Raw genomic sequence first — 26,899 nt, 5'->3', positions numbered from 1 at the left:
ACTGAACTAGTTCCTGCCCCAGAGAAAGCGGAAAGTAAAATACCAGGAAACACAGAAGAGAGCAAGAAGTATAAATCAATGCTCTCAAATGGACTTTAGAAAAATATTTAGCAGACACTCCTCCCCCCTTTACAAAACTGCAATAGCAGTTTTTAGTGGCAGGCCAGTTTGCTGAGTGCTCTTCACTGCTCCTGATGCTCATAGGAACTCTGTGGGTGTCGGGAGCAGCACAGACCATTCAGTGTACCGGCCTGCACTAAAAACTGCTATCACGGTTTTGTAAAAAGCGCAATCCACCTCCCCCCCCCCCCCCCAATCAGCTCTTGAGAAAGCAAGTGAAACAGGGCACCTCATTGAGCTTCTGAATTTTGAGCTGATCATCAGAAATTATAGGTAAGTCTTCATGGGAGAGGTTTAAATTTGAACAATGTTTTTTTGTGTTATGAACAATTTCATGAATGCTCGTGGGCTAAAACAAATTTGAACTTTGTACATCTATAAACATAGAGATTACTTTTCTATGGCTTGTAAGACCGGGGATGTTCCTTTACGTGGCATTATATGGTTCCAGAGCAAGCCAGTGGGCAATTGAACAAATGTATTGCTCTTATAGCACATAACACATTGTGTTTGGTCAAAATACATTAATAACTGAGCACTCTTTTTCTTTCACTATATTAAAACATTGTTGGGCAGAAGATGTGACTCACTGGTGGAGCTGCTGCCTCTGCACCCAGAGGTTGTGAGATCAAATCCCAGTGCTGCTCATTGTGACTCTGGACAAGTCACTTCATCCTCCAGTGCCCACTGCTTTGAATGCCAAAGCCACAAAAAGGCAATATACAAGTCCCCCTTCACCTTCCCTCTTGTTAGAATAGAGAGTTCAATAAAAAGTATTAAGTTCTCTCTATCCAACTTGTAGAGGTTGTGTCCGCTTTTGTTCAATTAAGAATTCAATGAAACATTGAATTTAGGGGTGTCTAAATTCTGCATCAACTGTATATAGTTGCAGTATCTTTACTTTGAATGTACTCTTTCCCCATACAGAAATATTTACAAATAGGTGGACAGTGCACATCCCACAGCTGTATTTCTGCAGGTGTTTATTTATGAAGACTGGGCTAGATTCACTTCTGATCCCTGTGCGATTGGAGGCAGGCCAACCGATTCACCAGCCATCTTCATGCAAATGGAGGTGATCGGAGGCACGGATCGGATTGGGTCGGGGAGAGCCCTGACAGTAGTGACAGGAGAAGCAGCCTTCCGTCACTGCTGTCAGGGCTCTGCCAGCTTTTTTTTCCCCCATTTTTTTAAATAGGCCGCAAAATATCAGGCCTAAAGAAAAAAAAAGCCTCCCTTCGTGCTGAACACCCCCCCATGCGCTCCCAGCCCTACACACCGCCCCCCCAACCAGCACGCCCCCCCGACCCGACACCCCTATACCTAAAAGTTGGGAGCAGGAAGGGTGCTCAGTCCCTCCTGCTCTGTAGGACTCCAGAAGTGGGAACAGGAGGAACTGCAAAGTCGTCCTGCTCCTTCTCCGCCCTGCCTGACGCAATGCCAGCCTTAGGCCCCTGCCTCATTGCATCATGTGATGCACAGGGAGGAGCCCAAGGCCCTGATTGGCTCAAGTGCCTTGGGCTCCTCCCCCTTGGGGTGGGGCCTAAGGCCAGCATTGCGTCAGGCAGGGCGAAGGAGAAGGAGCAGTAGGACTTTGCGGTTCCTCCTGTTCCCACCGCTGGAGGCCTACAGAGCAGGAGGGACTGAGCACCCCTCCTGCTCCCAACTTTTAGGTACGGGGGGGTGTGGCAATTTTTGACTCTCCTGCTCTCTGCCGCCCTTCCCCGCAGTGCAGCCCCACTTTAAAACCACGGGCTCGCACTGCGGGGAAGGGCGGCAGAGAGCAGGAGAGTCTGGGCAGGCAGAGAGAAAAGAGTCGGGGCAGGCAGTACTCAGAGTGGAGTTTTTTACACAAGCGATTGGTCCTCACCAGTCGTTCATTCTTGATCGGCCAGTCAGTCGGTGTGTCAGGTGAAAAGGGTAGTGAATCGTGTCCTTCCTACTTTGCATGCCGATTTCCCTCATTTGCATGCACGGATCAGGATGGGATTGCTACACAGGTTAATAAATCGGGTCACAAAGGGCTCGCAAACCAATCGGTACACAATCGGTTTGCTTTGTGAATCTAGCCCTTTATTCTGCCACTCCAAACCTACACTTGTTAAAATGCACATCAAATAGCATTATAAAAACAATGCAAACGCTCTATCATAAAAGCTTACTAGACTCACTAATCCTCCCCCCAGGTGATTCCTCTTCCATGAGCATCAATCAAAGGAGGCTGAAGAGCTTATTTCTTAAACACGCATTTAATTGATTGTTGCTCATTGAAGCGTAATTATCCAATACCTGGGAGATGTGTTGGATGTCTGCTAGTAAATTTAATGTCTTGATATAGAATGTTGGCCCCTTTATGGTAGAATAGACTATCCCTCCCACTCTTTAAGACTTCACAGATCACTTTAATCCAAAGCAAAGCTCCCCACTGAGACCACAAAGTAATCTTAGAACAGAATTCAAAATTCTCTCCTGCAAAGATTGTGGACCTAATCCATACTTGATTTGATACGCTGGCATAAGTAGCTTAAATCGAACTCTAAATTGTACTGAGAGCCAGATATTTTAGTTTTGCACAGAAACACTTGTTTGCACTTGGAGTCAATAGTATTGGCATTACAGTAATCGAGAAATCTGTTAAAAATGCACTTACCAATACATTTACCTTCCTGTACCTACCACACATGTTAGTTTATTTATTTAATTCACTTTATATCCCATCCTCCCCAGAGAGCTCAGAAAGGATTTCAAGGCAACATACATATTTGGACAAATGAGTTAAATGATATGGGTTATACAGTATAGTTTAGCTCCTTAGATTAACGCTTGCATACTATGGACTAGTACTAATGGCTATTAATGATGTGCATTCATTAGCACACCTTAAAAATTTAACATACTAAGGGGTTTATTTTCAAAAAAAGAAAAACATCCAAAAAGTGGCATAAAGAGGCACATGGACGTTTTGCTCAACAAACCCTTCCAATTTGCTATTTTTGAAATTCATTTTCTAGACAGATTTCTATGATGGTTGTCTGCAGTGCATCTAAATCTGAAGGGGGAGTATTGAAGGTATGGTTTGGGTGGGACTAGGTGTGGGCTTAGGATTAGGTTGTTTTTCAGCAATAATTGAACATTTTAGAAAACGCACAGGGCACCATTTGGGCATTTGGGGCTAGACCAGTGGTCTCAAACTCGCGGCCCGCCAGGTACTATTTTGAGGCCCTTGGTATGTTTATTATAATCACAAAAGTAAAATAAAATTGTTTCTTGGTCATATGTCTCTTTAGCTATAAATGACAATATTATTAAGACTTAACCCAAAGGAAAGATTTATAAACTATAAAGAGTTTTACCTCATGCAAAATTGTCATTTCTTTAATAAGACATTAACTATTTTTTGAGGCCTTCCAAGTACCTCCAAATCCAAAATGTGGCCTTGCAAAGGGTTTGAGACACCCCCCCACCCCGAAAATGGTTCAAAGAGACGTGGAGGGACATAATTTAAAAAAAAAAAAAACCATCTAAGTCCCCTTTTGGCCTAGCCCCTAAACGCTGCAAGTAGAAGCAGGGAAAATGTCCATTCTCAAAAAAAAAACATATCCAAAAGGAGGGTTTTTTTATATAATGGCCTGCCTCTATGTTCAGCTGTTTAAACGCCCAGACCACCACTATGTCTACACTTAAGACACATTACCAACCAAAAAAAACAGCCTAAGTCCCAAACACCCCAAACCAGGCCTTTTAGGCGAAGGAGAAGCCAGTCCTTCGCCTAAAAGCTAGATTCTGTAACCGATGTCAAAAAGAACACCGGTTACAGAATCCACCCCCTCCCACCCCCACAGCAATGATCGAGGCAGGAGAGATGGCTCCTCTCCCCTGCTATTATGGCGATGCCCCCCCCCCCCCCCCCCACGAATGGCGGCCCATCGGGGTGAGCAATGCTGCGATCCTCATCCCTGAAGTGCCGCGGTTCAGGGGGGTGAGCGATTGCCATCATGGCAGGAGAGATTGGCCATCTTTCCTGCTGCTATCCACCCCCCTCCTCCCCCAGATTGGATCGGGCAGAAGGGAGTCCAACCCGCGACTCAATCTGGGCAGAAGGGAGCCCAACCCCTCCTGCCCCAGCGACCCAAGACCCCCCCCCAACATGATTGTGCCAGGCGGGATCCAAGGCCCTTGTGCCCCAGCAACCACCCAGCTGATCCAATATGGGCAGGAGGGAGCCCAATCCCTCCTGCTCCGATGTGACCCCCACCCCACCGATCCGATATGGGCAGGAGGGAGCCCAATCCCCTCCTGCCCAGGCGGCCCCCCCTACCCCCAACCCCGATCAGCCCCCTGAAACAACCCCACCTGCTGACCTTGCGACACCATCCCTACCCCCGCCACCCCCTGTACCTTAACAAAGTTGGCTGGACGGATGGGTCCAAAGCCCAGGGGCCTTAGGCACATGGGGCCAACCCAGCCCATGTGCCTAAGGCCCCACCCATAGGAGGGGACTAAGGCAACTGGGCCAATTCCGGTTGGATCAGGCGCCTAAGGCCCCTTCTGTGAGCGGGGCTTGAGGTGCCTGGTTCAATCATGTCCTAAGGCCGACCATTCTGAGGATGGCAGGCCTGCCGGACGGATGGGCTTTCGACCCGTCCAGCCAGCCAACTTTGTTAAGGTACAGGATGGGGTTTCGGGGGTATGGGGTTGTGTCACGGGGTTGGCAGATCGGGGGTTCGGAGGGATACGTTGTGGGCAGGCAGGCCTGGGATCCTTCCTGCCTGTATCGCAGTGGGGGTGGGGGTAGGGTGGTTGCCAGGGCAGGAGGGCCTGGGATCCCTCCTGCCCTGATCATGTCGGGGAGATCTTGGGTCACCGGGGCAGAAGGGGTTGGGCTTCCTCCTGCCCGATCCGATAGGGGGGAATAGATCACGGCAGGAGAGATTGGGCATCTCTCCTGCCACAATGGCGATTGGCCGCCACCCCCCCCCCCCCCGAACCACGGCACTTTGGGGTGAGGATCGCAAACTTTGCCCCGAAGTGGCGCGGTTTGGGGGGGTGGCCATCGTGGCGGGGGAGATGAGCCATCTCTCCTGCCACGATGGTTGTGGTGGGGGGTGGGCAGTTTGTCGGGGCCGCTGAGCTCATCGCAGCAGCTGCGATCAGCTCAGCGGCCCCTTTTTCAGCATTTATACCTGTTTTGACTTGGTCTAAGTCAAAACATATAAGTGCCGACTAGGCAGCCTGTTTAAGTTTTGGTTATACCTGCTGTATGACTATGTCTAGGTCGGCCTACCTCCCGCCCTTTCCCCTCCTCTAAAATGTCTCTTTTCGCTCTATGCATTTAGAGGCAGGGGAAAGGCCGATGCTGGTTTTAGATATGTCTAAAATCAGCTTTGGTTATGCGTACTTGGAAGATCAGGCTTTTTGATCGTCCAAGTAGCCATTTAGGCCACTTTGTAGACGGTTTTTTTCTTTTGATTATGAGCCCCATACTGAGGGCAAGCATGTCTAAGAAATGGCCATTTTCAAAGTAAAAGATAGACTTTTTTCCCCAAAAATAGTCATTTTCACTACTGGATTTTTGTGCATGTTCCACAAAACGTCCAAACTCAAATTTGGATGTCATATCGAAAATGCCCCTGTAAATCAATTTAAGCAGATTAATCAACAAATTAATGTGTCTTAAGTCAATTAACACATTAAAAAGTTCTATCACCTGACTTTTTTTTTTTTAATTAAAATTAAGGTGTGAAACAATTTCCAAAAATTACCCTGAAACCATATTTTTTTAAATGCATATCCCTAGCTGCGGTATTAACTTTCTAACACTCATGCAAACTTTAATGGCATCTTGTATTCACATCGTATATTTAATGTGTTTTGTTTTATGGAGTCAGATGACTGGTATCTGTGTCTATCAGTATTTGGTTTTAAAGCATTCCTTTACCATTCAGTCTAAAGCTTATTGGTACAGCTGATTAACATCCTATTTTATAAGAGATAATATTATTCAGTAGTGAAGACATGTAGGGGAATGCTTTATCAGGCTTTGTAACATGTTTCAGTGCATTTGCCATGTTAAAACAACAACATTCCTTTCATTTTTTGTCTTTTGCAGGTGAAATCTGTAATAAACATACTGTTTGCTGCCTATACAGGCGATGTATCAGCACTCAGAAGGTAAACTGATTGTTTGAAATGTTTGATCAATTTTATTATTAATATATATTTTTTTATATTTTGATATACTGACCATCACAAGTATCTGGTCGGTTTACAATAATAAGGGGGATAATGTCGATACAAAGACTTGATTACGAAGGATGTGAGACAAAAGAAAAGGGAAGGGAAGGTTTTTAAATTACATTGTATAAATAAAAAGCGAAATGAGGAAAGGAGGGGAGGATAAAACAAAAGATAAAAATGGGATATCGCTTCCTGGAAGCATTTTTGTTGTCCTGTTTTTATTTGGGTCTTCAGTTGGAATTTTGATAAGCATATTTAAAGAGAAATGTTTTGAGGAGTGTTTTAAACTTGTTTAAGGAATTTTCATAATGAAGATTCGATGGCATTGCATTCCAAAGAGAGGGCACGACAACAGAGAAAATTGTGTTTCTGGTATACTATAAATCTTTAATTGGAGGGACTGTTAGTAAGTTCTGGTTAGTGGACCTGAGGACCCTGGAAGGGGTATGTTGAATAAGATATTTATCAAGGAAAGCAGACTGGTGAGAAGTCTTGATCTTAAAGGCTAAGAGGAGAACTTTATAACTTATAATATTTTGTAACTTTACCCTAGTATTCGAGCCCAAAGTGGGATTCTGAGGAGTACGCTTGCTAGAATCCCATCTCTGCCGTTTTCACAGTGTGACTTAAAGGAAGTCATGCACCCACTGAATATCTGTGGAATATACCCAAAGTTAAATGAATAAAGTTGGCTGATTAAACATAAGACAGCCTTTGCTAGTGACCAGACTTCTCCAATTAACTATGGACTAAATTCTATATATAGCACCTAAAAAATCGGCCCACCAAAACTCAGCTTGGTGCTATTCTATCAATGGCACTTAGTCAAGCACGGTTTATAAAATAGTTCTTCTGCCTGGGATCTGTGACTAAATTTAGGTGTGACCATTTACATCAACTGAAATGTGTAAATCCATGCACCTAAATTAGGGACAAATCCCATTTATTCTATAACTGCACATGTAAATTTGAGGAATTCCCCTTATCTGGCCATGACCGTCTCCTTGCCATGTTCCCCTTTTGGATCTGTGCATAAAATTTACACACAGAACCAGCACCTAAATTTATGTGCATAAATTTCAATTAAATTCAATTAGTGCTAATAATTGCTTGTTAAGATGCCAATTATCAGTGCTGATTGATTCATTATTCAATTAAGCCGTGTGTGCAAATTGGGCAGGGTCTAGGTTGGTTCAGCATGGCCGTTTAACCGCAGCCATTTCATTGCAGCCGTTGTAATGGCGAGCGCTTACCTTGCTGAAGCTGCGAAGTTTGAAAGAGAGGGGGGAATACCCCCCCTCACACACACACACACACACACGCTGGTGCTTCTTTCCTTTCCCTTCTCTTCACCCACCTGTGGTCTTCTTTTCCTGCTTCCGCATCATCTGGTGACTTCAAAAGTTTGAAAGAGGGGGGCATAGCCGCCCCTTGGCCCTCACTGGTGCTTCTTTGCTTTCTCTTCACCCACCTATGGTCTTCTTTTCCTGCTTCTGCATCATCTGGTGACTTCAAGCTGGGGGGGGGGCATCATCACAGATCAATCAGGCGCTTCATAAAGTTGCCCCTTATCGCTTCTTGGCCTTTTGGCTAAGATCAAATATAGTATCTGTTCTTATCAGTTTAATAAGGTTTCCCTTTATATTGAAATAGAAAGTTGTTCAGATGGAAGACTTCCAGGGTAAAAGGTTAACTTTAAGAGGGCATCTTAAGAGATGAAAAAGTCTGCTCTGAAAGGGCTGTGATGAAACGGCTGCGATGAACTGTCCTGTGCTGAAATGACCACTCTGAAAGGTCCATGCTGAACTGGCCATCCTGAAACGGCTGTGCTGAATTGTCTCATTCCCCAATTGGGCATGTTCCCAACTTTGCGCATGCAACTCAAAGCACCATACATAAAATCCTGGATCCCAAACAAGCTGGCTGAACACAATTTAATTGGTCCATGGGAGGGCTGGGAGGTGGGGGATGTGATATTAGGAAATATTTGTTCAGATAAGTTCCAGACAGATCTTTTAACTGTTGGTCTCTTTTTATTTATATGGTATTTTTATAAAAAAACAATGTATCATTTTAGCATTTTGATGTTCTTTTTACCCCTGACTCCTCAGGTTTGCTTTGTCTGCAATGGACATGGAGCAGAGGGACTATGATTCGCGCACAGCCTTGCATGTAGCCTCTGCAGAAGGTAATGGCTCTGGGTTTCCTGCTCTCTATGGAGTAAGAGTATCAAATGACCTTAGGGGTATTTTCAACTAGCACTTTGCTTCTTGTTTTGTGGACTTCCAGCTCAGCTGGGTCTAACCTCTGGGGGCAACACCAGGGACATAACCAGAACTTCATTTTGGAGGGGATGGGAGGAAAAAGCATTTAATCTCTTTCTCCCCCTGCTGTCACATCATACCTTTGCTGGTAGGAATGCTCACACTCTGCCATCTTAACAAATTTGCCACTGGAGCCCCTCGTCCATGCTGCCTGAGTAGTGAGGAAGCTGGTGGGTGCTCTAGCCTCTGATGTCAACAGTTCCATGCATGCTCAATTTATTAACCTCTCACCAACTTCCTGCTTCTTAGGGGGTTCCAGTGGCAAATCTCTTTGGTTGTCAGGGCTTGAACAGCCTCCACCAGCCATAAATTTGATGTTTAAAGGGCACCTGAGTCCAAAGTGGGGGTGGGGGCCAAGCCCCCGAGGCCCCCCTGTGGATATGCCACTGGCTACCTTAACAACTAGACAATTGTATAACCAGGTGCCCACATTTACTTGATTGTGTAAATGTACAAAATACCAGCACTTTCATGGGTATGTGTATACTTAACGCATGTAAGTGGAAGCAAATCAACTAAGTCCCATTATGAAAGTGTGCAGGTAAGTGGCATAGTGTGTAACTGCAAGGGAGGCATTAACATGGACAGAGCATGGGAAGGGTATGGGCAGGGTTGCAATGTACTGAATACAGTAAGCTGCACATGTTCATACCACATCTACATAAGAACATAAGAATTGCCGCTGCTGGGTCAGACCAGTGGTCCATCAGCCCAGTAGGCCGCTCACGTGGAGGACCTTAGGTCAAAGACCAGTGCCCTAACTGAGACTAGCCATACCTGCAGGAACTTGTCTAACTTTGTCTTGAATCCCTGGAGGTTGTTTTCCCCTATAACAGCCTCCGGAAGAGCGTTCCAGTTTTCTACCACTCTGGGTGAAGAAGAACTTCCTTACGTTTGTACAGAATCTATCCCCTTTCAACTTTAAAGAGTGCCCTCTCGTTCTCTCTACCTTGGAGAGGGTGAACAATCTGTCTTTATCTACTAAGTCTATTCCCTTCATTATCTTGAATGTTTTGATCATGTCCCCTCTCAGTCTCCTCTTTTTAAGGGAGAAGAGACCCAGTTTCTCTACTCTCTTACTGTATGGCAATTCCTCCAGCCCCTTAATCATTTTAGTCGCTCTTCTCTGGACCCTTTTGAGTAGTACTGTGTCCTTCTTCATGTACGGCGACCAGTGATAGACGCAGTATTCCAGGTGAAGGCATACCATGGCCCAGTACAGCAGCATGATAACCTTCTCTGATCTGTTTGTGATCGCCTTCTTAATCATTCTTATCATTCTGTTTGCCCTTTTCACTGCTGCTGCACATTGTGCTTTTGGCTTCATTAACTTGTCGACCAGTACTCCCAAATCTCTTTCCTGAGGGTCTCTTCGAGTACTGCACTGGACATCCTGTATTCGTGTATAAGATTTTTGTTACCGACATGCATCACCTTACACTTATCCACGTTAAACCTCATTTGCCATGTCACGGCCCATTTCTCGAGCGAGTTTGCAGGTCTTTGCAGTCCTCCTGTGTCTTCACTACTCTGAATAACTTTGTATTGTCTGCAAATTTAATCACCTCACTCGTCGTACCAATTTCCAAGCACCGAACCCTGCGGCACTCCATTTGTGACGCTTTTCCAGTCTGAGTATTGTCCATTTACCCCCATTCTCTGTTTCCTATCCAACAACCAGTTTTTAATTCACGTGTTTCACCCATTCATGCGGAACCTTGTCGAACACCTTCTGAAAATCCAGATATACAATGTCAACCAGGTCACCCTTGTCTATCTGCCTGTTTACTCCCTCAAAGAAGTGCAACAAGTTCGTCAAGCAAGATCTTCCTTTGTTGAAGCCGTGCTGACTGGTCTTCGTCAGATTGTGTCTGTCAAGGTGATCAATGATGCGGTCCTTTATCAGCACCTCTACCATCTTTCTCGGTACCAAGGTCTGACTCACTGATCTGTAGTTTCCCGGATCTCCCCTTGAACCTTTCTTGAAGATCGGCGTAACATTCGCCACTTTCCAGTCTTCTGGAATCATTCCTGATTTGATCAACAGATTGGCTATTAGTTGGAGCAGTTCAGCTATAACCCCTTTCAGTTCCTTGATTACCCTTGGATGGATGTCATCCGGTCCCGGAGATTTATTGCTTTTAAGCCTATCAATGCCTCTTCTAGACTGACCATCAGCCCTGTCATTTTCCTGTCTTCATTTCCTGCGTATAGCCTGTCGGCTTCCGGTATGTTGTGTATATCTTTTTTGGTAAATACAGGCGCAAAAAATGTGTTCAGTTTGTTGGCGATGGCTTTGTCCTCCTTTAGCACTCCCTGTATTCCATGGTCATCCAACTGCCCCACCGCTTCATTCGTGGGTCGTTTCCCCTTAATATATCGAAAGAACAGCTTGAAGTTTTTTGCCTCCTTGGCTATTTTTTCCTCGTAGTCTCATTTTGGCCCCTCTAGTTGTCTACTTCTTCAAATGCACGGTATGACCATTTCTACCTCAAAAAATCCCAAAAGGTCTTGTATTATATCTGTATAATATCCTTGTACTGTAATGAAACTCTAAGTATCCCTCCATTGTACTAAACTGTTCCCCATAAACTGTATTATAAGTTGCCTTGAACCTTTGTAGGCATAGCACGACTCATAAAGCCCAAGTTAGATTAGATTGTAAGCTCTTACGAGCAGGGACCTTCTATAAATGTCAAAATGTACAGCCCTGCACACGCCTTTCAGCGCTATATAAATGATAAGTAGTAGTAGTACACTTCTCCCTCCGTATTCGCGTTTTTGATTATTCGCGGTTTTTAGCTTGCTGGCTCCTCCCCCAAATTACATCAGCTTGCATAGAGAAATCGTTGATTCCAAGCGTTTACAAAGAAAATTGCTGATTTCCAGCACTTTCTTCACTGTGTTTTGCCTCTCCTTCATCAAGAGGCCATGTCTCCCACCATGTTATTTGCAGTTTCATCACATTCACAATGGTTTTTAATAGAAAATAGCGAATAACATATGAAAAAGTTATTCGCGGTTTTTCTGTATTCACGGGTCTGTTAATCCCCTATCACAGCGAATAGGGAAGGAGAAGTGTAGTCTATGTAACTACAGACAACTAGATTTTAAGTGCTTCAGTACTGTTTATGCTAATATTCTACTGCATGATGGAATCTGTGCCCAGATGCAATTATAGAATAGGCTCTCACTGCTTAGTATCAGGACATCTAAATTGGGCATCCATTTTTAGAAGTGCCCCCCCAATCAGTTTTTATTCATATCTACCCGGAAAGGCTTTACTCTATTTTTAGGTCTCCTGTCTAACTCAAACCAACAATAGACCTTGAGCAGACTCCCTTCAAATCCCAGTTGACCTATCTATTTGGAAAATACCTTACTCCCCCCTCCCCCCCAAAAAAAACAAAACAAAAACCAAACAGGCTATAACCACCAGAAACTAAACAAGAAATAAATCACCTTTTCTACCTCGATAGATGATCAAACTCTACTTACCCATCACAAACCGGGATAATGACACCCATACCAGAACCCGTAATATATAGCCAGTCTTCTCTCCAAACCGTACAGCATATGCATATGCCTACACAAATCAAATTATCTATGTTATGAACCCTTATGGAATAACATAATATCTGAATATGGACAGGCTCTTCTAAATTGTAAATCACATTGAACTCCTTCTGGGGCATATTAGTGATTCACGAATACTAATATAATATAACATGAACCCTAGGTGTGACCCCTAGGTGATCACTGGGCCTCTCTTCCATCACAGGAGTGCTTCTGGCTTAGAAATTGAGCCCAATGTTCAGGTCTTAGCACTCAGCTACTGGAATACTCCAAAATGATTGTGTTTATATTACTCTTTTTATTTTTAGGTCATGTGGAGGTTATTCGTTTCTTGTTGGAAGCCTGCAAAGTGAATCCATTTCCTAAAGACAGGTGATTTTTTTAAATACTGTTTTGGTGTAAAGATAATGGTATTAATGATGTATGATTGATTTGGGATCAGGGCAGTGGCGTACCTAGGGTATGTGGCACCCGGGGCCCATCATTTTTTGACACCCCCCCCCCCCCCCCCCCATGTAAAATTTTTTTTTTTTTGCAATAACCATGAAATGGAATAAATGGTCAGAATAGAAACAGGCAGTGAAAATTTTCTTTTTTTTTTTTTTCCAAAGTATTTTTATTGAGAATGGCAAAAGGTCCAGACAAGCAACCATGGTCTGTACAGAAACTTATACATTATCAAAAAGAACACAGAATGAGAGTAACAGCAACAACAAGCATGAACAAGCCTCTCCCAAGAGAAAATTGCCAATGAGAGGCATAGCAATACACAACAAAAGGCCAAAACTTGGGGCAAGCAAACAAATCCCACCCCAGAACCCACAAGAATAATAAGCCGGACTAGACCCTCAGCCATATTTTATAATGAAAAAAACCCCCACAAGCAACAACACCCAGACCGCTCACCAGACACACCAATCCGCACAACAAGCACCCAAGACACACCCAGCCACCACCCAGACAAAACTACCAGACACACCTACCCCACCAAGCCCAGACCCAACCCCCCCTCCCCAGAGAGTGCAAGCGCAAAGTGGACCGTGAAAAGGGCAGCTGCAGAAGTGGAAAGCCCCAGATAAGTAGGTTAGCTAAAGAAAGCCCACAGATAGAAGAAATCAGGATAACAGAAGTTCCAACAAATGCTCCCACAGAAAATTTTCTTTTATTGAACCTCATTTATGTAACCATTATTCCAAACATAACATAACATAAATTATGTCTGAATTGTCATGACATCAGAAGTACATATGGAGTAGTTGCAGGTGATGCTTGGGACAGTTCTGATTATGTTAGTTTGGTTTTATGTGTTTTTTTAATAGAAGGGTTTTTATTTCTTTTTTTAAGGTTTTGTAGTTTGTGGTCGAGGTCAATAGGTTGTAGAGTTGGGGGTCAAGTGTTGCAGCTCGAATGGCTAGGAGGTTGTCGAACAGTTTTTTTCTTTTGACGTTTTTGGTTGGAGGGTGTGTGAATGGTGCGTGAGTTCTCCTATGTCTGTTTGAAGTGGATTGAATTATTTAGCTGAAGAAATTAGTTACCCCCCCCCATTCCACACACATTAATTCTCTTCCATTTTTGTTCCCATTATAAAAAAACACTGATAAGTTCCCAGGAAAAAAAATACATTAAAATAAGAAGTGAAAACAAAGGCCCCTACAGATGAGAACATAACATAAGAATAGCCTAACTGGGTCACACCAATGGTCCATCATGCCCAGTAGCCCATTCTCATGGTAGCCAATAGTGCTGCCCGATTCAGAGAAAAATATTTCATTCGATCCGATTCACCCTGTTGAATCGATTTTTCGATTAGATTCACTGTTAATGACACCGCTTTTTAAGTTTAAACAAAGTATAACAATAAATTTCACAACAACAATAAATTTCACAAAGTACTTAAAAAAAAAAAAAATCACATTTTTCCATTAAAGCAGTTCTGGAGACATTTGCTTGAACAGTCTTTTTTCCCAGTCCATAAGCAAGCAATATGAAAAAGATTTCCTTAAATATCTACTCAAACATTTTTGCTATTTACTTTCATTGTACCTATACTATTATTCAGTAGAAAAAATGGACTTAACTGTGCAGGAAATGAATCTCCTCATACACCCACCATATAGTGCAAAAATGTGCAAAGGTCTGTTTTTTTCTTTCGATCACTACATAGCCTAATGCCACACAAGCAGCGCTGTTACAAACATATTCTGAAGGTCAATGCTAAGGTTGACAAAGTTTCCTTCCTTGGACCAGAAGGAGATACTGACAAACCACTGGAAGAGATTCTAAAACAACTACCCAGAAATAACACCCAAAGACCCACTCAGTGTGTGAACCAGTTGAGTGGAGTGGACTAACTGGGGGTGGAAATGGGCCCAGAGTTTGCTCAGCAGAATTTCCCAGACTACCTCTTCCTCTCAACACACTGACATGCTACCACCACCACCAACACTAGGAACACCTCACCGAGTATGCCAGCAATGCTTATAAACTTTATAAAACACATTATTATATTTTCTTATAAAGCATATATTTTAACTGAACTCAGCCTTGCCATTCACAAAAATAGAAAAGTTCCCATTTCAAGCTGTCTCATGTACACTTTTCAAATCTAACATATTGTAATCACAAAACAGAAAATAAAATTATTTTTTCTACCTTTTGTTCTCTGATCAATATTCAAATCTTGTTGGTCCCAGGCTCTTGTTGTCTTGCTTGCCAGGGTCTCCTTTCTCCGTGCTAACCATCCGTCTGCCATCTCTGTTCTCCCCTTCCGTTTCCCTTCCCTCTCCCGGAGATCTGGCATCTTTCCTTTTTTTTGTCTCCATCCACAGATTCACCTTTTCTCAACTCCCCACCACCCCAGGATCCACCATCTCTCCCTTTCTGTTCCCAACTATCCTCCTATCCAGTATCTCTATCCCCCCTCCACACCATCCCCTGTTTCCAAGTTCTCTCCCTTTCTGTTCCTTCCCTCCCTAAATCCCATTATGCACCATCTCTCTCCCACTCCTCTGTTTTTAGACCCATTATTTCTAACCCCCAAAGTCTGGCATATGCATGTATCTTTGAACCCCCCCTTCCCTCTCTCCCTCTGTGTACTTTTACACCAGGACCCCCCCTCCCCCGAAGGTCTGTCCCCCCTCCGAAGGGCTACACCCCACCCCTGAAGACCTGCACCCCCCGAAGGACTTTACCTCCCACCCGAAGGTCTGTCCCCCTCTGAAGGCCTAAACCCCACCCCTGAAGGACTGCACCCCCCCCCGAAGGCCTGCACTCCCTTGAAGGTCTGCACCCCCCCGAAGGCCTGTCCCCCCCTTGAAGGCCTGTCCCACCCCCTTGTAGGCCTGTCCCCCCTTTAAGGCCTGCCTGCCTGCCTTTCCCCCCCTTGAAGGCCTGTCTCCCCCTTGAAGGCCTGCACCCCCCTTGAAGGCCTGCACCCCCCTTGAAGGCCTGCACCCCCCCTTGAAGGCCTGTCCCCCCCCTTGTAGGCCTGTCCCCCCCCTTGTAGGCCTGTCCCCCCCCCTTGTAGGCCTGTCCCCCCCTTGAAGGCCTGCCTGCCTTTCCCCCCTTGAAGGCCTGCACCCCCTTGAAGGTCTGCACCCCCCCAAAGGCCTACACCCCCCCCCGAAGGTCTGCACCCCCCTGAAGGCCTGCCTGCCCCCCTTGAAGGCCTGCACCCCTTGAATGTCTGCACCCCCCCCCGAAGGCCTGTCCCCCCTTGAAGGCCTGCCTGCCTGCCTGTCACCCCCTCCCCCTTGAAAGCCTGCTTGCCTGCCCGCCCGCCCCACCCTGAAGGCCTGATGCCCCGACCCACCCCGAAGGACCCGCTCGCCCCCCTGGCCTCCCCGCACCACCTATGAACAGCCGCAGCAGGATCGCGAAGTCAGCGTCGGGTACCAGCCCTAAGGGGGTGTTCCCGGCCTTGCCGTTCAGTCCCCCGCCACCCCCGAAGGACCGCTCGCCCCCCTGGCCTCCCCGCACCACCTATGAACAGCCGCAGCAGGATCGCGAAGTCAGCGTCAGCGATCCCTGCTGCTTCCTGCGCCACGGTCCCGCCCCTCCTCTGACGTCAGAGGAGGGGCGGGATCGCGTCGTAGGAAGCAGCGCAGGGATGCTGACGCTGACTTCGCGATCCTGCTGCGGCTGTTCATAGGTGGTGCGGGGAGGCCAGGGGGGCGAGCGGTCCTTCGGGGGTGGCGGGGGACTGAACGGCAAGGCCGGGAACACCCCCTTAGGGCTGGTACCCGGGGCGGCCCGCCCCCCCCGCCCCCCCCCTAGGTACGCCACTGTGATCAGGGGTATATACTTATTTTTCCATTGCAGGACATTCTATACTTGTTTTCTGTTTCTGTCAGTGATTTTGGAACACCGCAGTTGAGTTTTTGGTTTTCTCCAGTTGCAGTGGCTAATGATGAAAATTTAAACATACATGCTGCCCCTTTAACTGTATTCATCCTAAGTAGTAATTTTAAAACAAACTGGAGAAAATATTTCTTCACCCAATATGCTTAGCAGGGTTTAAATTTTTTTTTTTTTTTTTGGGGGGCGGTAATTTCCTAAAAGAAAAGTCCATAAACCATTATTAAGATGGACTTGGGAAATCCACTGCTTATTTTTAGGATAAGCAGCATAAAACCTGTTTTGCTCTTTTGGGATCTTGCCAAGTACTTGTGACCTGGATTGGACGCTGTTGGAAACAGGATACGGAGCTTGATGGACATTTGTTCTGTCCAAGTATGGCAACGCTTATGTTCATATCCCCAAACTAAAACCATCTCCTCTTCTACACACACACAAAAAAAGGAAGTTAGAGGAGGAAGTGTGTCACGGAGTACATTCAACCTAATGGAGCCAAAACCAGAAACCCAATTATAAAAGAATATTTGGTAGCACTTTGCCTACTTCACAAAGTGAGACACTTACAGAGGTGAGAGTTAGAAGTCTGGTAACAAGTGGGATCCTTCCAGTAGACTTAGGGCTCCGTTTACAAAGGTACGCTAGCGGCTTTAGCGCACGCTAGCCGCTACCGCCTCCTTTTAAGCAGGCGGTAGTTTTTCGGCTAGAGCACGTTAATTTGTGCGTGCGCTAAAATCACTAACGTACCTTCATAAAAGGAGCCCTTAGTTCTCAGTGCTGCCCTAGGTGACTGTAACCAAGGCAAGAGTGAAGGTGCCTATTCCAGTTATCCAGCTATCCAGAGAGGCGGCTGTTGGCATCAGTTGTGGTTTTGATCTGCATTCCCCCTAGAATCAGGATCTAGATCCTAGTGACTGCAAGAAGCCGAAGCAAGCACAGAAGCTATGGACAATAATGTGAGAAAACTATTTGTGCAGTCTCCTGGCTAGGATGAGATAGCTTGTCTGTTTTACCACACATGAGAATGTGACTGTCATCACATGCTTTGGTTGCTCAGATGCCTCAGAGCTACAGCTTCCACTGAGAGTGCAGTGAAAAGCTTTGCTCCGTGCCCAGCTATCATCTTCTATACTTTTCAATGCTGAGCCTACCAAAAGGGAATCTACAGAGTATTAATCCACTGCCTGATCATCAAATCTTGTGCTGCTTTATGGCCTTCAGAGAGAGGCAGGTTATAAACAGGATAGACAGAAACTTTCTGCTCCTCTCTCTCCAGACATCACCTCTTTCAACTTCTAGCTCTTACCCCTTTACACCCAGAGCAAGGTGCTGGACTGCTGATTGCATTCGTTTGATGTATAGTGTTGTTAATTTGTTTCTGCCTTTTTGAACTAAGTTATAAGTTTCTTTTGATCCATTTGGAAGGCGGATGGTAATGTAAAAAAAATGTAATGTAATTTATTTCTTATATACCGCTACATCCGTTAGGTTCTAAGCGGTTTACAGAAAATATACATTAAGATTAGAAATAAGAAAGGTACTTGAAAAATTCCCTTACTGTCCCGAAGGCTCACAATCTAACTAAAGTACCTGGAGGGTAATAGAGAAGTGAAAAGTAGAGTTAGAGGAAAAATAAAAATAAAATAAACATTTTAACAAGACAGCATTGATCTAAATACTTTGGAAGGTAGAAGAGAGGAGAGAAAGGAATAGAAGCAGAAGGGGGAGTCATTGAATCTAGCTGTCATGTATTTAGCTGTCCGATGATTCAGGAGGTACCTCTCAAATGTGTTCATAGAAGAAGCTACTCAGTGGCAGGCCCTGAATCCTAGGACAGGACTTCAATGTCAATCAAATTGAAGTTAGTTTAAACAATTGTCGAAGCGACATTTGTTTATTTGAGACAGAAGGTGGAAAGGGACCTACGATCTGAACTCTCCATTGCTTACTTTATTTTGATTGCTTGTTTTTTATATTATGTATGTACTTGTGTACAGCGCTTTGGCAAAAGGCGGTCTATAAATTTTTAATAAATGAAATAAATTCCCCCACACACACACACTCACCTGCCCCACAGACACATACAAACACCACTTGTGGGGCAATTCTTATATGGTCCCTTTATTTGAGACTTGCAACTGGTTCTTGCCTTCAGGGGTGGGCAACCTCAGTCCTCGAGGTCCGCAATCCAGTTGAGTTTTCAGGATTCACCAAAGAATATGCATGAGATCTATTTGCCTGCACTGCCTCCATTGTATGCAAATAGATCTCATGCATAGTCATTGGGAAAATCCTGAAAACCTGACTTTATTGCGGCCCTTGTAGCCTACCCCCTTAGTGTTACTTTTAGTTTATATTAATCAAAAAATATATTGTTAACAAACCCTACCATTCTCTGATGAGGAAAATAAAAACTTTTGAATCGATATGTAGTTCGACAGTGAGACTCCAAGACCTAATGATTACCTGTTTTTTGTCTTTCTCCTTTCCTTAATTTTCCCTATTCCTTGAACAGGAATTTTCCCTCTTCTAGCACTGTTTCCCTGTAGAAACGGTTCAGTCTATGTTCTATGAATTATAAGATTATTACCGATCTTGCCTGTAACTCTTACGCTGACCTTTTCCAGGTGGAATAACACGCCAATGGATGAAGCCAGGCATTTTGGACACCACGACGTAGTTAAAATCCTTCAAGAATACCAGAACAACTACAAACCACATGAAGAATCCAATAACGAGAAAGAAGAGCAAACAGCTGAAAAAAATCTGGATGGATTATTATAACATCTGCATAACATAGATCTGAACAGTCAGAAACCAGCTTAATTGGAGAAACCCATCATGAAAACTCTGTGTATTTTTATCTAATAGTGATGTATATTTTAATGAAGTCCATGTATTCTTTCAGTGTTACTGGAGCTTTCTTATATCACGTGCTCAGGACAAATGTAAAAAGCAACAGACACTCATGAAACAACCTTTGAACGAACCCCTACCATGAGGCCAGCATCCCTTCAAGGGACTTGTTGATGACATGTTGTGGAAGAGGGACCTGCTGCAGGCATCTGTTTAACTGCACAATTAATTGTCACCACTTTGTAACAATGATTCTCTTTTTTTTTTTAATTTGCTTATGTGGTCACCAATCTTATAGGAATTTCTTTTTTTTTTTTTTTAAAGGATGCTAGATTGAAGCATTTTGTATGTTTTTGCTGAATATCAGATTTTAAAGATCTATAGGTTGTGAAATGTTGAAAAAGTATTTGCACTTGTTTTACATTGTTATTTCATTGCAGCTGGTCTGTATGATTTGAGAAATTATTTGGAAATTTGTTTTGTGGTAGAAATTAAATTCTGTGTCATTCAAACACAGTAAAATACAAGCACATATATGGGATCAAACACAAAAACAAGTTGAATGGGTATAAAATTGAAACTGGTGAGTACTAGCAGCAGTTCTCAAGTTTTCAGCTGTTTGGATTAAGGTTTCTCCTGCCTGCCCATTTCCTCTGCTCAGTCAATACAACTCTTCCTTAGTGCAGAGATTTCCATTTTAACCTGGAGAAGAGGGTGAGTTGAAAGCAAAAACAATCTACACTCCTCCCTCCGTATTCACGGTGGTTACGGGTAGAACATAGCCACGAATATGGAAAAAATGCAAATAACTTTCTCATATGTTATGCACGGTTTTCTGTTAAAAACCCTCAAGAATATGATAAAACTGCACATAACATATGAGAAAATTATTCGCCTCCTCCCCCCGCCTGCCCGGATCTCTCCTTAACCCTAGTCTTGTCTTCAGAGCAGGGGAAAGAGAGAAGCCCCCAACTCCCGTTGCATTGTCCAACCCCTCCCACCACACCAAGCCACCATTATTACCTCCGGGTCACCCTCACACACAACCTGTCTCCTCCGAGCTGCGGACCCACATTCCAGCGATGCTCACTTGATGGTCTCGGCCAATGGCTGAGCGGCGCTCCAATCCAGGCCATGGCAATAGGAACTCGAGGGGGTGGCGGCAGCTGCCACCTGGCGTGTGAGAGTCCAGGCGGAGATGAGCTGCGGTTGCACTTGGCCAAGTGGAAATGAGGCTTTAACCTACCCCTTTGAAATGGCAGTTATGCATCCCTTTACTTGATTTAGAATAGGTGTTGGTGGCAGTTGTATAAATTTGTGTTTCTAGTTGTATAAATGGGCCATGGATGATGTAATTTGGGGAGAGGAGCCAGCACGCTAAAAACCATGAATAGTCGAAACCACGGGTTCCAAAACTGTGTATAAGGAGGGAGGAGTGTAGTAATGTGAAACTAAAGGAAAATGTTCAGATTGTGGGGCTCAAATAATTCAGCTGCTCATAGAAAAAAAAAAATAGGGCACTAGCTGGATCAAAGTGTGTACTGTATAGTTAGAAACAACCCCTCCCCCCATTTACTAAGTCACAATAGAGCTGCAGTAGAATCCTCTACCTTAGTTTAGTAAAAATAAGCTAAGAAAATGCATTTTCAAACTTTTCAAGTACTTGGATATATTTCCATTCAAGTAGCATGAACAGTTTTAAAACACATCAGTACAAGCCAACTGCTGGTGCTGGGAGCCAAACTCTTCCGTAGCGTCTTGTTATAGTGTCTGGATCCGCTTTCCATCAGCACAATCTATATCTGCCACAATCATCTTGCAAAACAGTTGTGTTAAAAATATTTTTTAAAGGCTTTGAATTCAATCCTGCCTTCTGTTGGAAGGTGGCTACTCTTACAAATAGAGCTTTGCTTTTATTCCACTGTAGCGCAGTTTTTAGCGCTGGCTGCGGCGGTAACAGCTCCAATGCTCATAGGAATTCTATGAGCGTTGGAGCTGTTACCGCCATGGCCAGCGCTAAAAACAGCACTATGATTTTGTAAAATGGAGGTTAATTATTTTACCCATTTTAAAAAAAGATGGTCTGTTTCTTTACTGTAGTAGTTTTCAGATCTCATGATAGGGTTAAAGGATTTACCAGGGCAGGATTAACCAATAGGCCAAGTAGGCACGTGCCTAGGGCCCGAAATGGTCAGGGGGGCCTGATGAAGGAAGGCATCAAACAGTAATGGGCCCCTCCAGCATCAATTGGCAACACGGGCCCCACCCCAATTGGCAACGTAGCCCCCCCCCCATTGATGGAAAGTAAGACAAGCAAGCAATGCGGGTAAGAAAGGCAACGGGAACTGTAATTGTGCAAGCGGTGTTGCTTGCCCAAAGCTTCCCTCTGACGCAGCTTCCTGTTTCCGTGGGGCGGGGAGAGGCAGGGGTCCCAGTGTACTTGTGTGCCTAGGGGCTCTCGACAAATTAATCCTGCCCTGGGATTTACTAGACAAAATTTTTATTGCTGCTACAAATGTTGATTGTAAACTTTAAAACAGATTTTTGTCTACTGCACAGAAGTATGAAAGTTTTTAAAGACCAGCAGTAATATATCCTGTTGCTGTTTGTAGAAATTTTGATGAAGCTATTACTTTGCAATTAACCCTCCAGTAAGGGTTTGCCAGCTTGACCCAGATTGAACTAGTTTAACGCTGGTTGCATGAAATTGTCATTCTGATTTTCTCATTGGTTTCCTGGGGAACATCATAACCACAGATCCAAACAAGTAATGAGGAAGAAAACTAGAATGGGATTGGCTTGTTTGATTGATCTAGTGAGGCCACTTAAGTAACCTCGCTTTCACCAAATCTGAAAGGACTCAAAGGACATCAGTGAGATCCCATTCACAAAGGGCTCAGAAAATACTGAATTAAATGATGCTCCTAAGTTAGGTTCATAATTTTGTGCCCTCTTTTCAGCCAAATTTTGGAGCACATGCTTTCAGCTGAAACTCGATCTTAATTTAGGAGCTTAAAAATTATGCTCATAAATTTAAATCTGCCATTCATTTGCCTAGATTTATGAGCATAGGCTTGGATTCTATAAACAGTGCTAATTTTTATAGACACCCAATTTAAGTTAAAAATGCTGTTCAAACAATGTTTTTAACCAAGTTTCAAGGAGCCTTCTGATGTCTAAAAAATCAGCGCTGTAATCATGCCTACATTGGTGCTTTATGCCACCAAACGCCACTCTAAGGGCTCCTTTTACAAAGCCATGTTAGCAAGTTTAATGTGCGTGACATTTCATCATGCGCTAACCCCCGCGCTGGCTGCTCAAGATGAGGCGGTAGCAGCTAGCACATCTGACGGTTTAGCGTGCGCTATTACGCGCGTCTAATCGCTAACGCGCCTTCGGACAAGGAGTCCCAAGTGTGCTCTAAAGCGCCTACATAGATGCAATTCATGCAAAGATGGGTGCTGGAAAACCCTACAGCGCTGATATGTGATTGACACACGGCCGCCGGTTTTTAGGCAGCCACTAATGGCACCATTTATAGAAAATCAGTGCTAAGCTCCTAACTTCTTTTCCCTGTACTAAATTTGCTGCTGTTGCCACCTACTTTTATGCTGCTAAATATGAATTTGGTGCAATGTGGAGTCCTAGTAATATTTCAAAGAGGCCAATTGATGAGCATAACTCCCAGAGGGGAGTTGGGTTCTTGAGCCAGTTCTTTTTGATGTTTTTGTAAGCGATATTGTTGAAGGGGTATCTAGTAAGGTTTGCCTCTTTGAAACCAAAATCTGCAATAGGATAGATGCCCCTGATGGTGTGGATAGCATGAGGAGGGATCTATCGAATCTTGAAGAATGGTCCAGAATTTAGCAGCTAAGATTTAATGCTTAAATAAAAGGAGTGGCCAGTAGGAAAAAGGGAGATGATGATGCCCTTGTATAAGACTCTAGTGAGACCTCATTTAGAGTATTGTATACAATTTTGGGAACTACACCTTCAAAAAGATATAAATAGGATGGAGTCAGTCCAGAAGGCAGATACTAAAACAGTGAGTGGTCTTCATCAAAAAAGTGAATGGGACAGATTTAAAGATCTCAGCATGGAAGAAATTTAGGAGAGGGGAGATATGATAGAGACATTTAAATAGCTATATGGCTCTGCAATGAGGGGGCATTGGATGAAGGCGAAGGGATAAACAGAAATAACTTGAGGTAGTGAATTCATGGAACAACCTCCCAGCAGAGGTGATGGAGGGATGAAAAGTGTATCAAAATTCAAGAAAGCTTGAGAGAAGTACATAGGATCTCTAAGGAAGAAGAAAGGATAGTAGATGGCATGGATTGGCCATATGGTTTTTATTTGCCTTCATTGTTCTATGTTTCTGTTACTAAAGTTTAGCATACACTAATTGATACTAGTGTGTGCCAAATAACCCATGGCCGAAAAGTATAAAATAGGGGACACAGCATTTAGCATGTGCAAATGTCTGTTTTAGAGTGCACTAAACTTTAATAAAAGGAGTCCAAGGTTAGGAGCACAAATCCTTTGAATATTGGGCCCAAAGTGATTTCTAGGCACTGATTTATATAGGGTGAGTCTAGGTAGAATTGGGGAGGAACTACAGGAGAGGAGCTTGAGAGTTTTAAAGATAAGGATGTAAATGTAATAATTCTTCCTGACAAAAGGGTCAGTTTTACTGCTGTCGGGCCATTGCCTGGACATAAAGTAGGTAAATATGGAATTCCTTATCTATTCCAAAGCAACATTCTTAGAAAATGCTCCAATAGGTTTGCTGTTTGAATGTCATGCAAAATTCCTTTAGGACATAGTTTAGCAATTCAGTATGTCGTGTGCCTACCCCCAACCCTGTTCCTAGTGCTGTAGATTGCATTTTTCTGTAAAAAATGTGTTGAGCCAAGCTTTAGCTGTGATTTAGACAAATCATTTTATGTATTTGATGTTTAGAATCGTATCTGAAGGAAGTCCAACAGTTCAAATGTATTTGCTGGCAGCAAATTCCTTACATTCTAGGAGATGTTTTAAAAATTCTTGCACTATCAGTAGGCTACATGGAAAGTATTTTCTTTCACAATGTGGAATTTAGTGTTGTATTACAGCATAATAAACATGAATAAGTGAAATAAGAAACATTTGTGGGATTGTTTTTGGGGTGTGTTTTTTTTTTTGCATGCTTGTTTTAGTAATGTGTTCATCAGCTCAATTTATTGTCTCGGTGAAGCGCTTTTGTTATTAAAGGACACAAGGCTCCCTGGGACTGGACAGGAGAAGGAGGGACACTTTCGAGAAGCCCCTAATATTATACATGAATAGGCATCAACTATTACCTCCTAAGAAATAAATTGCTATCAAGCTTCTGGTGCTAGCATTCAAACAACAATTTTTTGGGGAGGGGGAGGGGTGGTCCTCTATACACCGGTAAAGTTTTGTTAGTCTTCCCCCCCTCCCCTTCCCATTAAAAGTGCTATTTGAATGCCAGCACCAGGAGCTTCATAGCAGTTTATTTCTTAGGAGCAACTTCTTGGTTTCCAAATCCCCCCAAACTGGCACTGGCCTTATTCCATAACTACTGGCATTGAAGCCCCACTCCAGCCCGTCCAAATCTGTCCAGCCATGATCAGGCACAGACCATAGCCTGCCTGAGACTGGCTTGCTTCCCAAACATCCTTCCGACTTTGACTATTGAGTTTTCTACCTGTCCTGCTATCTTAAGATCATCAGATATGATCACCTCTACCTACATACTGCTAATTAAAATATTAGAGTTAAGCTAATGTTGGATCTGCTTAGGGTTACTATATGTCCAGGTTTCCCTCAGGCATCCAAGCGGCTTTTAAAATTTTTGTGTTTTCTCCAGTTTTGTAATGGAGGCAGGCGACAGTGGTCTGTAAAAAAAAAGACTTCAGAAATCATCCCGGAGTCATGCCTGCGGTAGTGCTGCCCAATTCAGTGGTCAGCGGTGCCAGTGGAGATGCGCAGCGCATGACAGTAGAAGTCAGCTCAGGTCACCTTATCTACTGGTGCATGTGTGTGGCAAGCAAAAGAACCTCTTCTCTCCCATCTCGTGCAGTGCATGCAGCTGGCAACTGCCGAGGAGAAAAGGGAAGAAGAGGCTAGGACCCAGGAGTGTCTTGCTCCACGGACCTGTACACCATTCTGATGCCTACCTGCCTATTCTTCTGCCAGCCCTGCAGCTTATTAAAAAAAAAAAGTAGAGGGGGAAAAAAACCAAGCTCTTGCTAGAGCTAGGGAGGAGGGTCTGTCTGACTCCAATAGAGAATACTCCTGCTCTGCTTCTTGTTTAGTCCTAAGGAAGAGGGTCTGAATCCAAGAGGGAGTCCTCCTGCTCTGTGGCTCCTTATCTACTCCCTCTGTAGCCTGTGAAAACCTGCCAGCAAAAAAAAGCAATCTACACTGTCTCTGACACCTCCCCCCCCCCATTTCTCCTGTCACTTTTCCCTCTCTGCAGCACTGCCTGTGGGATTTTGGAAGCTGCACCCATCTGCACTTGAGTCACTATCACTTTGATCATTACTGAGCCTGAGCTGGCACACTGCCATGGTAGCCCCTCCTGCATACCCCCCCCCCCCCAACAACACATACTAAGGAAGCTGAGCCTGCCTACCTTACTACTGGGAGAAGGTAAGCAAGCTGAGCCCAGCCATTCTGTGATAACCAGTCAACCAGGACCATTCCTGCTGACTAGCACCCCCCCACACACACACACAACATGCACCATAAGGCTGAGAGAAGAAGGGAAGACACTCTGCTTGTGCTGATGCTTCCTCCCCTCCCTGTGGAACACCACTATTGTGATCACAGCCAGCCCATGTTGGAGAGATGGAGACTGATCCAGCAGTGCCACAGTGTCAATCAAGATGAGGAGACATTTTGGGGTTTGGAGGCAGTGCAAGAAAGTATGGGGGCGCCATGGAGGGCAAGTCGTATGGAGCACAATTATAGCTGAGAACTGACGGTGGCCATTCAGGGAGCAGTGTGGGACCAGGCAGGAGTGTGAAAAGCCCACGCCTACTTTGTGCGCCGTTCTGCCGCAAGCGATGGGGAGGCAGCCATCCAGCAAAGGAGGGGCAGGAGTGCAGAAATCTCCTGCCGATACAGCGCTGGACCGCCAGAATTAAAAAAGGTACCGGGGGCCCCTGCCTGCTTGCCTGGCCTGTCCCAGCCTGCGACTAGACCACCAGAAGGGGGACAGGGTATAGGGCAGGGCGGTGGGACAGTGTACACCATTTGGTTCAGAATTTTTTTCTTGTTTTTTTCCTCTGCAGGTAGGTGCATCTTATGGTCAGATGCGTCTTATAGAGCAAAAAATATGGTACTTCTTTTGAAGTCTAGAACCTTCAATCTTGAACCTTCTCTTCCTGCATCTTCAGAGTTAGCTCAGAAAAGTTTACATGAAT

At 44.4% G+C, this 26,899-nt stretch overlaps 1 protein-coding gene and 1 pseudogene across 1 annotated transcript in view; both read left to right on the top strand.

Annotated features, from left to right (window-relative positions):
* Nucleotides 1-21,032, top strand: part of GLS (glutaminase) — a 281,149-nt gene extending 260,117 nt beyond the window's left edge. Inside the window, exons 15-18 of the mRNA XM_033944403.1 lie at nt 6,230-6,291; nt 8,469-8,545; nt 12,566-12,629; nt 19,238-21,032. Of these exons, the coding sequence (XP_033800294.1) occupies nt 6,230-6,291; nt 8,469-8,545; nt 12,566-12,629; nt 19,238-19,394 (360 nt within the window). The 3' untranslated portion in view covers nt 19,395-21,032. The remainder of the gene's footprint in view (nt 1-6,229; nt 6,292-8,468; nt 8,546-12,565; nt 12,630-19,237) is intronic.
* LOC117361679 lies at nt 7,928-8,036 on the top strand (annotated as a pseudogene).
* Nucleotides 21,033-26,899: the final 5,867 nt, after the last annotated feature.

Source organism: Geotrypetes seraphini, chromosome 5, assembly GCF_902459505.1.
Source record: "Geotrypetes seraphini chromosome 5, aGeoSer1.1, whole genome shotgun sequence".
In the NCBI taxonomy this organism is placed as follows: Eukaryota; Metazoa; Chordata; class Amphibia; order Gymnophiona; family Dermophiidae; genus Geotrypetes; species Geotrypetes seraphini.
This window is presented reverse-complemented; position numbering and strand designations above follow the sequence as displayed.